This window comes from Elephantulus edwardii, unplaced genomic scaffold (genome assembly GCF_000299155.1).
Source record: "Elephantulus edwardii isolate Elephantulus edwardi_28Jun2011 unplaced genomic scaffold, EleEdw1.0 scaffold00008, whole genome shotgun sequence".
Lineage (NCBI taxonomy): Eukaryota > Metazoa > Chordata > Mammalia > Macroscelidea > Macroscelididae > Elephantulus > Elephantulus edwardii.
The window spans coordinates 2,770,373-2,783,914 of NW_006399758.1; the positions used below are offsets into that span (position 1 = coordinate 2,770,373).

General features: G+C 40.2%; 1 protein-coding gene across 1 annotated transcript in view; it reads left to right on the forward strand.

Moving 5' to 3' along the window:
* The window catches only part of PDE7A (phosphodiesterase 7A), a 71,305-nt gene extending 63,319 nt beyond the window's left edge, over window positions 1–7,986 (forward strand). The window contains exons 10-11 of the mRNA XM_006880526.1: window positions 868–948; window positions 7,778–7,986. Coding sequence (XP_006880588.1) covers window positions 868–948; window positions 7,778–7,986 — 290 coding nt within the window. The remainder of the gene's footprint in view (window positions 1–867; window positions 949–7,777) is intronic.
* Window positions 7,987–13,542: the final 5,556 nt, after the last annotated feature.

A 13,542-nucleotide genomic window follows, 5' to 3' on the forward strand; every position in this document is an offset into this window, starting at 1 on the left:
GCTGGACAGGGAGAAAAGTGCAACAATGAATGAATGGAAATCCAAAATCTCTAAATGTTCATTAAAATTAATAAAATAAAATTTTTTTTTAAAAAGAATATGCCTCTCTGGTGGCCTAGTGGCAAGAAGCTGCAACTGCAATCTCAGAGATGCACGGTTCAAATCCACCAGTTGCTCTGCTGGAGAAGGAGGAACAATCTCCTCCTGTATCAGTCGGATCTGATTTGACGGTACACACAAAAAATAATGAAATAAAATAAATTTTTTAAAAAATAATATGCCTCATTGGGGTATTTTATGTTCACTGTCCCAGGGTTTGTTAGGCAGCAGTCTTTATGAGGTGTCGAGTCTTTTTTTCTCATGAAGCTGTTAGTGGCTTTAAACTGCTGACCTTTTGTTGACAGCTGAAGATTTAATCATTGTGCCACCAGAGCTCTTTGAATCTCCCTGTCCAGAAACCAAGAGAGCTCCCTGCCTTGCTGACCCATGTCTACATTTGCTTCATCCTTATCTTGGGGGGCCATTGAGATAGGAATATAGAAAACTTTCAGCCAAGAACTACGGATCTTCATTTTATCTGCTTTCACTTTAGAAATTAAAATGATGATAAAATAATCATCTTTGTGTAACACTAGTAAAAGTTTTCTAGCTCCACTAATTAAAATCAACCTGCAGCATTTCTTGAGTATGAATAATTTAAAATCAAAAAAGAGCTAGTTTAGAAGCTATTCCTCCTTTTCTGAGGGTTAATAAGTGTGTTTTTCCCAAGAAATTTACAGGTAAAATAAAGGTTGTAATTATATATCTAACCAATCAACATATTCTTATTAATGTTTCTGTTGGGGTTTTTGTTTTTTACATTTACAGGAGATCTAGAAAAAAAGTATCATTTGGGAGTGAGTCCATTTTGTGATCGTCATTCTGAATCTATTGCCAACATCCAGATTGGTAATTATATGTGTTAAGAAAAATACTGATGATTTTAATTGTGTCAAGGAGAGAAATACATTTAAATTATTGTTGTTGCTGTTAAATGCTGATGAGTCACGTACAACTCATAGTGACTTTATAAACAATAGATCTGAACTCTGTCATACCCATCACCATCCTATCATCCTCAACACATTTTTAATCCGTTGCTGCAGATTTTTCAAGCCATCTCATTGAGGGTCTTTGCTCTCCTTCGCTGATCTCTCTCCAAGAGATAGCCTCTCCTAATGTGTCCAGAATATGTGAGAGTTTTGCCATCTTTGCTTCCAAGGAACACTCCAGCGGCACTTTCTCCAAGACATATTTGTTCTTTTGGCAGTCTATGGGATATTCAGCACTTTCCTCCACCAACACCAAAACTCAAATTTGCATTAAGTGCAAATTCTTCTATCATCCTTATTCATTCTCCAGCCCTCAGATGCATAGCAGATCATTGAAAAGACTGTAGTTTGGGTCATTCACACCTTAGACTTTAAACTGACATCATTGCTCTTCAGGACTTTGGAGAGATCTTTAACAGCAGATTTTCCCTATACAGTATATCTACCAATTTCTTGGCTGCTGGTTCCAAAGGTTCCTGACAGTGGATCCAAACAAGATGAAATCATTGACAATTTCAGTCTTTTCTTCATCTATCATGATGTTGTCTATTGGTCCAGTAGTGAGGATTTGTTTTCTTAATGTTGAGATGCAATCCATATCGAAAGCCACAGTCCTTGATCTTCTGCAGCAGGCACCTTGGGTCCTCCTAACTTTGAGCAAGCAAGAATGTGTCATCTGCATAATGCAGGTAATAATAATCCTAGTGCCACATTGTTCTTCATAGAGTTCAGCTTCTCAAATTATTGACTCAGCATACATATTGAATAGGTATGTAAAGAGGGTACATCCCTAACACACACCTTTCCTGATTTTAAACCTTGCAGTGTTCCCTTGCTCTATTCAGGTAACAATTTCTTGGCCTAGGTATGGGTTTTATATAAGCATAATTAAGTGTTCTAGGATTCTCATTCTTCTCAAGGTTAGCCAGAATTTGTTACGATCCACACAGTCAAATGCCTTTGTATAATCAATAAAACAAAAATAGACATTCTTATAATATGTTTGCTTTCAGCTAACATCTATCTGCTTTCAGCAATAATGTCAATGGTCCCATGCCCTCTTCATTTAAAATAGAAAATGTAAAATTATGCTGATTCTTCTTTTATAAATAATTTGAGAAATTTTACCTTTATCTTTCTTTATTATGATATTTATAACTTATTCTTTCTTAATCTTAAATTATAAAAAATATTTTTATTTTTCAAGTTGTTGTTAGGTGTCTTAAGTCGAATATGACCCTTAGCAACCCCATGGACAATGGATCTGAAACCTGTCCGATCCTATACCATCCTCACACTTCCTGACACATTGTAAGCAGCAATAACTTGTTTTTTATTTTGTAAATGGAGCATACATTATTTCTCCATGTGGAGCTTTCTTTTGTATCATTCAGAAACATCATCCATTTTAAACTGGAAAAAAGTAATTTGCTGAGCTTGATCATAACATGAAGACTTGTTTCCACTGCTGCTTCCTTTCCTGACAAAATCTTTTATTTGCTACTTGTGAGATTACTTGACTCGACACCACCTAACAAATGAAATGCGAGATTAAATCTAAGCTTTTCATCTTATTAGATGAATAAACTGAGAAGCCTTGACTTCTCTTCAGTCATCTTTCTTGTAACTTGCACCTCATTTTCTTAAAGTGACTTGGGCCTCTTCCCTACACCCTTATTGCTCTTTATTTTTTTTGCCCTGTCAGTCTTTTCTGCCTAATAGACTCCTTTTCTTGAAGGCCTGCCTTAAATGTCTTTTCAGCTAAGTAAATTACTTCAGTGAGAAAAGTTGCAGATGAGGTCAAAGAACCTCCGTTGGTGGACTTTAAGGCTTAAATTGCTGCAATCCCAGAGGCACACGGTTCAAATCCACCAGATGCTCTGCTGGAGAAGGAGGGGGAAATCTCCTCCTGTACCAGTCAGATCTGATTTGACGGTACACGTAAAAATAATACAATTTTTTTTAAAAAAAAGAGACTTAAATTGCTGAACTGGGGCGAGCTCTATTGACCTAGTGGAAAGAAGCTCCACTGCAATCCCAGAGGTGCACTGTTTGAATCTACCAGGTGCTCTGCTGGAGGAGGAGGGACAGTCTCCTGTATAGTCAGACCTGATTTGATGGTACACACAAAAAATTAAAATTTTTTTAAAGAAAAATTACTGAACTGAGGGTGCCAACAGTAGATAATTTTAATTGGATTTTAAAACATTAAAAGAACCTTTGTTCTTTGAACAGCTGATCTTAGAAACAGGAACAGAGGCTTAGTGGATAAGGATTTGTGCTGTCAACGCAAAAGGCAAGTTGTTCAAGGTTGCCCGCTGCTATGAGGAATAAAGATGAGTAGTCTCCTCCCATTACAGCACATGAATAACAACAGAGGCAAAAACTCTTTCAGATAGAGTTTGCCTGGTTTACATAGTTGACAGGTATGAATATTAGCTTCAACTCCAGGTGTTTCCAGCATCAAATTGCAGGTTCTTAACTACTAACTAAGCAGGCATTAGTAGATGCTAGCATAGGTGGTATGATGTGGTTGTTGTTGTTGTTGTTGTTAGGTGCTATTGACTACAACTCACAGCAGATCTATGAACAGATGTGAACCCTGTCCTATCCTGTGCCAGCCACATAATCTCTGACACACTTGAGTCCATTGCTGCAGTCTCTGTGTCAGTCTATCTGGTTGAGGGTCTTCTCCCTTTTGCTGTCCCTCCACCTTTCCAAGCATAATGTCCTTTCCAAGGAATAGCCTCTCTTAACAGTATGGCCAAAGTCTGTGAGATGAAGCTTCTGCCTTCAAGGAACACTCTGGCTGCACCTTCTCAAAGGCATATCTGTTTGTTCTTTTGACCATCCATGGAATGTTCAGTACTCTTCATACCACAGTTCAAAGGCATCGGTTTTTCTTCTGTAAGCTATTCATTGTCCAAATCTCAGCAGCTTAGCAAGTGATTGAAAAGGCCATGACCTGAATAAGGTAGACCTGATTCAGGTCCTCAAACTGACATAATTGGTCCTTAATAATTTAGAGAAGTCACTGACTACAGACTTGTCCAGTGCATAATACATTTCCTGATCTCCTGACTGCCGGTACCAAGTGTACCAATTGTGGATCCAAGTAAGATGAAGTTGTTGACAGTTTCTCTTCTCCATCTAGCATTATGTTGCCTATAGGTGCAGTGATGAAAACTTTTGTTTTTTTGATATTGAGACGCAGTCCATCGAAGGCTCTATTCCCTGATCTCCTGCAGACAGTGCTACAAGTCCTCCTTACTTTCAGCAAACAAAGTTATATCATCTACATAACATAGGTTGTTGATGATTCTTCTTCCAGTCCTGATACCATATTCTCTTTATAGAGTCTAACTTCTCAAATAATTGGCTCAGCATACAGATAAGTATGGAGAAAGGATAAAACTCTGATATACATCTTTCTTAATTTTAAACCACGGAGTGTTTCTTTGCTCTGTTCACACAGTACCTCTTGGTATGTGTCTATGTTTCCCATGAGCACAATTAAGTGCTCTGGGAGTCCCATTCTTCTCATTGTTAGTCATAATTTGTTATGACCCCACTTACAGTCAAATGTCTTTGCATAGTCAATAAAGCACAAATAGACATTCTTCTGGTATTCTTTGTTTTCAGCCAGGATCCATCTGACATAACCAATCCTTGGTGCCACATATTCAGATATATTCACCAACAGCAAAAGCCAAAGATGATGAAATTGAAGACTTTTTATAAAATTTTGCTTTCAAAAATTGACGAAGTGTGCAGGAATAATCCAGGATGCATTAATGATAATTGGTAGCTAGAAACATTAACAAGGGAGGGTGGTCAGAAAGTACAGGGTTGGTGACAGAAATGAGGCCAGAAATAGAATAGTTGAATTTTGTATGTTAAATGATTTGTTCATTGCAAATACCTTTAAAAAAAAAAAACCACAAGTGGCGACTTTACACATATACATACTTCCTTAAATAGACTACATAGGAATCATATTGCATATATATACATGGGAAGAATCTTGGAGAAGCTCAGTATCAGCAGACAAAATCAGGCCAGATGCTGACGATGGAACAGACCATCAGGTTCTGATGTAAAAGTTCAAATTGAGGGTGAAGAAAATTAAAACAAGTCTATGCAAGCCAAAATATGATCTCAAGTCTATCCCGCCTGAATTTAAATATCATGTTAAGAATAGGTTCAAAACATTGAACACCAGTGATCAAAGACCAGATGAGTTCTGGGATAACATTATAGATAGCATCCATGAAAAGTGCAAAAGGTCACTACAAAGACAGAAGTTGTTGTTGTTGTTGTTATGTGCCATCAAGCCACTTAAAACTCATAGCAACCCTATGTACAACAGCCCTAAACTCTGCTCTGTTCTGTGCCAGTCGCACTGTCTCTTTCACACCCACCCAAATTACCCCAGTCACTGAATCAGTCCTCCTCATAGAGGGCCTTCCCCTCCTGCGCCGTCCCCCCACCGTCCCAAGCATGGTGTCCCTCTCTAAGGACCGGTCCCTCCTTACAACTGTCCAAAGTATGTCAGATGAAGCCTCAGGATCCTTGTCTCCAAGGAGCAGCCCGGTTTAACCCTCTCCAGGATGAATCTGTTTGTTTTCTTAGTAGTCCATGGTACACTCAATACTCTTCTCCAGCACCACAGCTCATAGGTGTCAATTCTCCTTCTATTCTCCCTAGTCATTGTCCAGCTCTCTGACAGATAGCAAGTGATTGCAAAGACCGTGGCCTGTATCAAATGCACCTTCGTCTGCAGAGAGATACCATTGCTCTTCAGTACTTTGAAGAGTATGAAAACTATAGAACAATATCAGTTCTCTGCTGATGTGCTGTTCCAATCGTTTTTGGATAATCTTCTGTAGAATCTTGTTTGCATGTGAAATCAATGATACTGTTCTATAGTTTCCATACTCTTTTGGGTCACCCTTCTTTGGAATGGGAACAAATACAGATCTCTTCCAGTCAGCTGGCCAAGTGGTTGTTCTCCAGATATCTTGGCACAACTTGGTGAGCATGTCCAGGGTAGCATCTGTTAGATGAAATATGTCACTTGGTATACCATCTATTCCTGGGACCTTATTTTTTGCTACTCAAAGAAGCCTGAACTACTTCCTTCATCATCACCATTGACTCTTGCTCCTATGTTGTTTCATGAAATTCTTCTGTGTCTGCCAATTCTTTTCGATACAGTGACTCAGTATATTCTTTCCATCTTCTTTTTACTATTTCCTGGATCACTTAATATTCTGCCTAAAGCATCACTCATTATAGCAACTCGAGGTTTGAATTTGTTCTTCCGTTCCTTGAGCTTAAGAAATGCTGAACGAGTTCAACCCTTTTGATTATCTGACTCCAGTTTCTTGCACATTTCATTATATTTTACTTTGTCATCCCGTGCTCCCTTTTGAAATCTTCTGTTCAGCTCTTTAGTATCTTGAATTCTTCATTGTGCTTTGGCTTCTCAGAATAGACTCTGAAAATTGCATTGAAGGGTTGAGAAGCCAAAACAAAGGGAAGAGAAGCTGAAGTACAAGAGCTGAATAGAAGATTTCAAAGGCAGCTCAAGAAGACAAAGAGGACTATTGTAACAAAATGTCCAGAGGACTAGACTATGAGAATAAAAAGGGAAGAATTTGCTTAACATTTCTCAAGTTGAATGAACTGAAAACAAAATCAAGTCCCAGTTGCAAGACTTAGTGAGCTATGGGCATAATCTTGAATGATCCAGAAGGCATCAAAAGAAGATAGAGGGAACACACATAGTCACTATAGCAAAAAGAATGTCTGGCCAGCTGATTGAAGAGGTCCAACTTTGTTCTCATTCCTAAGACAGGTGATCCAACAGAATGTAGAAACTATTGAACAATATTATTAATATTATATGCAAGAAAAATAATTGCTCAGGAGCATTCAAAACTGGCTAGAACAGAACATAGGCGATATGTCCTGTGGTGGTAGTGGGTGCCATTGAGTATGACCCAGCGACCCTATGAACAGCAGACCTGATGCTTGTTCTGTCCTATGCTGTCCTCATTATCTCTGACACACTCAAGCCCATTGCTAAAGTCACCTTGTCAATCCATCTTGTTGGAGGTCTTCCTCTCCTTCATTGACCCTCCATCTTTCCAAATATGGTACCCCTTTCCAAGGAATAGCCTTGCCTAGCTGTATTTCCAACATGTGAAAGACAAATCCTTTCATAGTTCATCATCTTTTTCTCCAAGAACACTCTGGCTGTGCTGTGGTAGATTACATAATCCACTAACTAGCTGCTCCTGGGACCCACCAGAACTCCGAGGGGATAGTTTATTATGAGTCATTATAATGAATTCTAATTTATAAAAGAAGGGCAAAAAAAAAAAGAAGGGCAAGATTGTTTGCACTTGAGGAATGTAATCATCATCATTGATTTGTCCCTTGAGACATTGTTAAATTGATGTATGTTGTACAATCTGTATTCTCAATGACAGTAACAAATAAATACACTTTAAAATAGAGATACCTATTTCTAGGGAAAATAACAATTACAGGCATTAGAATCTTTGGAAAAATAATATCTTGGTTATACTTGAATAGACTTTAAGAATATAAATTCTCTAGATCTTTTAGAGAAAGTGTTTCACAACATATGTCAGTTTTCTTTTTTCCATTTTCTTCAGGTTTCATGACTTATCTGGTGGAGCCGTTATTTACGGAATGGGCTCGATTTTCCAACACCAGACTCTCACAGACAATGCTTGGCCACGTGGGGCTGAATAAAGCCAGTTGGAAGGGAATACAGAGGGCGCGGTCCACCCGGGAGGACGCCAATGCTTCATTCGAGGAGTTGAATTCACAGTTATTACCTCAGGAAAACCGATCATCTTGACCTCCAGAATCGGGGGGACACCTGCCTCTGGAGGGTTTTAGAAATGTGAAATGGTGTGGAGGTGAAAGGACTTCCTCTTAACTGCCAAGGTTTCCGAGTGATGCCAGCATTATTTATTTCCAAGACTTCCTCTGTTAGATCACGTCAGCCCACTTAGTAATGAATTGAAAGATCTGAACACACAGCAATATGCTTCTGGCTTCTGTGTACAACCTGGAATATGCAAAGCCCAGCAGGAAAAACATACAAAGGTGTGACAGTGGAAATGACATGGTGTGCCACATGTTTTCTTCAAAACTAACTAGAATTTATTCTTGAAACCATGAAACTTGAAGTGAATCATTGAGCAGAAACCTCTTGGAGTTTAACCAGTCTGATGCATCAACATGGATCTGTCCCCTTCCACTGAGTTTTCGCAGAGAAAACAGCAATGTGAAGTGTCCCGCCTCTGCTGCCCCCGTCAAGACTCTATGTTTACACACCAACTCTGCCAATACTAGTTCTGACTTTGCCGTGGAGCACGATTGTGAAGGAACCACTAACTTTTTTTTTTAAGATCAAACTGCAGACAGCAGCTCTTTCATCCCCCATTTGCCTTTTTTACTTCTTTGGATGCCACCAAAGCCTTCCTTTTGCTCTGCTTTTCTCCTGGGCGCTGGAAAGGGAATGTTTCTCCTGGGATTCTGCCGAGCTTCTCCTCCAGTGCTGTTTGGCCATGCTGTTTTTCTTTTTCTCGTCTTTCCTTTTCTTACTGTTAGGTTTTTATTTGGGGTGGGAGGGGAAGAACACCAATGTCCTAGCTGTATTATGATCCTACAGTGAAGACATTGCATGCTGTTTTCACCACTGTATACTTGACCTGCACATGCAAGAAAAAAGGTGGAATGTTTCAAAAACACCATAATCAGCTCAGGGTATTTGCTAATCTGAAATAAAGTGGGATGGGGAAGTAGATCCCTCCAACCAAGGGTACTAAAGTCCCGTTCGCTGCAGTGAGTGAGAGGCCCGATATGTGTGGAGTGGACGTCTCCACGTGTGTTTGCGTGCATGTCTGTGCATGTGTGACTGTGCATGTGTCCTATTTATCCACTGGGGAAGGATTGGAATTGCAAGCTTTTATTTATTATTTGAGAATGTGACATAGTGAGCAGCCCCACCTGGGAGCGGGGAGGGAGGTCAGCTGACACCGATTCAGATTGCTCCAGTTGCCTTAAACTATGCACAAAGCTAAGTGACCAAACTTCTCGTTTTGATTTGAAAAAAAGTGCATTGTTTTCTTGTCCCTCCCTTTGACGAAACGTGACCCTCTGATGGGCCTTTTGATGTGAACAGATGTTTTTTAGGACAAAATTTAAGGACTAATTTTAAAATTGAAAACATTCCACTTTTGTAATTTGTTTTGTTTTATGTACAGTAAGCACAACTGTAATCTAGTTTTTAAAAACTGGTGCTTTCTTTCAGTTCGTTTGTATTACCTTTGTTACTGTAAAAGACTGTTTATGAATTATGTTTACAGTTTGTCGCAACAGCCATTTTCTTGGGAGAAAGCTTGAGTGTAAAGCCATTTGTAAAAGGCTTTGCCATACTCATTTTAATATGTGCCTGTTGCTGTTAACTTTTGATGAATAAAATCCTATCTTTTCACATTTTCCTCTTTGATGTTTATCTTGTAACCCAATCATTTGGAAATTGTTTAGAAAAGATCAAAGACTTTGTCTCTTAGATTTTGCATTCACTCATCACACATTTTGTGTATTCTGTGCTGTTTGTGGCCACTATCCCTGGAGATGCACCCTTTACCTGCATGTCAGGCCCAGATGTGTGCTTTGTGGAGTCCCCGGGGATGCACAGTATAGCCTGGCTTTGAGGCCTTTTGACTTTTCCACCTTGTGTTACCGTGGCTGGGAGTTGCATACTTACCACATTGGCGCCTCTGGCAAATACTAAAAGTCTAGTTCTTTTTCTTTAGCCTTTTTAGAGGATAGTAATTAAGATGTTGCTGCTTAATTCTATTCTATTGATATCAATATAAGAAAGATCGTACTGGGTGTCTTCTATATCTTTGCACGTCCAGTTAGTTAGAGTGAAAACTTTAAAACCAAACATGCATTATCTATATAGAAGAGGGCTGTAAGTGGAAATATAGTACAAACCACATCACTGATTTTCCATTTTCTAGTAACCACATGGGGGGCGGGGAGATGAAATTGATTTTAATAATATATTCATGCAGTATACCCAAATTATTTTAAAATTTCACCAAATGTCTTACCTACTGCTGCTATAACAGATATCACAAGTGAATGGTTTTAACCAACAGAAATCTATTACAGTTTAAGAGGCTAAAGTTATGTGCCATCAAGTTAGAACTAACGCATAGCTGACTCCCCAGCAGGTTTTCAGAGGCAGCAAACTCCACGGGAAAAGATTGCTTACTCTTTCTCCCACAAAGAAGCTAGTGGATTCAAACCCTGTGCCTTTGGGTTGGCAGCGCAACACCTTACCACTAAACCACCAGAACTCCCTTTTAAGAGGCTAGAAATCCAAATATAGGATGCCAGCCCTAGGGGAAGGAAGTCCTGCTCTGTCAGCTGCAGAGGAAAGCCCTGGGCTCTTTGACCATCCTCATGCCCACTGCCCTGGAGCAGCCCAGCCCTCCCCTACACAGGGGCTCCTTGCAGTTCTCCTGGTGAGGGGGTTCTCCCCTCCCAACTTGTGTACCTCCCCTTTTATCTCTAGTGAGATAGATACTACTAATCTCACCTGGGGGAAACTCTTTTACCAAAAGAGAGTGATGGGATTAAGGAGTGTACCCTTAATCCTTTTACAGCTGTGCCCTTGGGGATCATTACATAGTTTCCACATCCTGTTATTATATACATGTATTTTGGGGGAGACACAATGACACCGTTTATATGAAAATGATTCTTGAGAGTTGTTTCTTCTATTTTTGGGTACCAAGTCTTTGAAAACCAGTGTGTACATTACACTTCCATCTCTGCACTTGCTGTGTTTCCAGTCCTCAGTGTCCACAGCACAAGCAGGTGAGTGGAGTGGAACCTGTGAAAAGCCGGTTGGCCACTCCTGTGTAGCAGGGGCATCGCTAAGGCATATGTGATGAGCTGGTGTGTCAGCTCGTGGGAGTGGATCTATCTCATGGCGACGTCTCAACCTCACAAAAACCGATGCTAAAAAAAAACCCAATATTTAAGTTTACAGTATGAAATCTATCATTCTTTAAACAAACCTTATTGAAACCCTTAATTATGCTTCTAATTCATGATCATCCTTGGCGAGGATACTGCTGTGATATATGGGGATGTGGCTGCTGTTACTCCAGCTTGTGAACAAGGGTTACCCTGGTCACTGGATGAGACTACAGATTATCTGCCACTAGCTGTTTCTTCACTGCAGCTTCTTATGATCACATCTATCGTGTACTTTTAGCCTCATTCAGATGGGCCCACCAAGGCTTTGTTCCATTTGTGCAGGAGTGTTTACTTCTGCTCGGATCCATTACTGTGTATATCTTAAGAGTTTAATACTGAAAAGATTTCTCTTATTTCCCTTTTCTCAGATGGAGACAACTCTTTGTTGTGCTTGTTTCCTACCTACAAAATAAACCACTGCAGAAATTGATTTTTTTCAATGCATTTGTGGGAAACATTTCAGAACAGAGCAAGGAGATACTACATGGTTCAAAATCAAGAAGAGGGTCTGTTAGGGATGTATTCTGTCTCCATACCTTTTCCATCTGTATGCAGAACAGATCATCCGAGAAGCTGGGCTGTATGAGGAGAAATGTAGCATCAGGATTGGTGGAAGAGTCATCAACAACCTGCATTAGGCAGATGACACAACTCTGCTTGCTGAAACTGAGGAGGACCTGAAGTGCTTGTTGCAGAAGGTCAAGGACTGCAGCCTCCTATATGGATTGAGGCTCAACATCAGGAAAACAAAGATTCTCACCACCAGGCCAACTGGCAGCATCAGTATGGATGGTGAAGAGATTGAGATAACAGTTTTAGTTTACTTGGTTCCAGAGTCAACACTCTTGGTAACAGCAGCTAGGAAATCAAGCGACAAATTGCACTGGGAAAGTCAGCTGTGAGGGACCGCACAAGAGTACTGAAGAGCAACGATGTCAGGCTGGAGACTAAGGTACACCTGATCCAGGCTATAGTCTTCGCAATTACGTGCTATGCATCGGAGAGTTGGACAGTAAATAGGGATAATAGAAAGATAATTGAAGTCTTTGAGCTGTGGTGCTGGAGATGAGTGTTGAATATACCATGAACTGCTAGGAGAACAAACAGTTTTGTCCTGGAGAGGATAAAGCCAGAATGCTCCTTGGAGTCAAGGATTCTGAAGCTTCCATACTGTGGGCATGTTGCAAGGAGGGACTGGTCCTTGGAGAGGGGCATCATGTTTGGCAGAGCAGAAGAGCGGCGCAGGAGAGGAAGACCTTCGATGAGATGGATCGATTCTGTGAGTTGGAGTGGTGGGAATGAGTGCGTTTGAGATGGCTAGGTTGGCACAGGATAGAGCGGCATTTAGGGCTCTTGTACATAGGGTCGCTATGAGTCGCAAGCAACTCGATGATATATAACAACAATTTTAGAAATGTCATCTATATTATTTGATCACTGTTTAGAAAAGGTACCAGTTAAATAATTTAGAGCCTCCTATTTAAAATAAGCAAGGAAATTATACTGACCAGATTGCAAAGTTCAGGAGCTTTCAAGAATATCAGGAAATGGGGGGGGCGGGGATCCTTGGGCAACTAGCAGCCCTTTAGAGGTCATGTCAGCCCTTAGGAAAGGGAGATAGCCCTTGTTCTAAAGGTGAAGATCCTTTAGAGAAAAAATTTGGCAAGCCCTAACTTAGAGGGAAACCCTTAAAATTAAAAAAAAAAACAAACCACAAACCCTTAGTCCTTCATTAATATTTATACAATATGTGATGGCTATTGTTCATTTTTGTTTTAAAAAAGTAAAAACAAATTTATATCTTTTGCAAATTTAGGAAAATATATTTAGGTACAGGTGGTGGTGGTGGTTAGGTGTCATTGAGTGAAGCATGACTCATAGTGACCCTATGAACAAAAGATCTGAACCCTGTTCTATCCTGCCACCCTCACACTTCCTGACACACAAGAACCCATTACAGCAGTCACGGTATCAGTCCACCTGGTTGAGGGTCTTCCTCTCCCTCAGACCCTCCACCATTCCCAGCATCATGTCCCTCTCCAAGGAATAGCCCCACCTAGCAACATGCCCAGTGTATGTGAGGTGAAGCCTCGTCATTCTTGCAAAGAGCACTCTGGCTGCACCATCTCCAAGACCTATCTATTCATTCTCTTGGCCATCCCTGGATGTCCAGTACTCTTCTCCAACATTACAGCTCAAAGGTGCCCATTCTTTTTCTGTCATCCTTATTCATTGTCCAGGTCTCAGATACATAGGTGTTAATAATTTCTTAAAGATTCCTTTAGCCTCCCGGCGCTGGCTGAAAATCGCCTGTGACTTCATCCATAGCCACTGGTGAGAGTCAGCG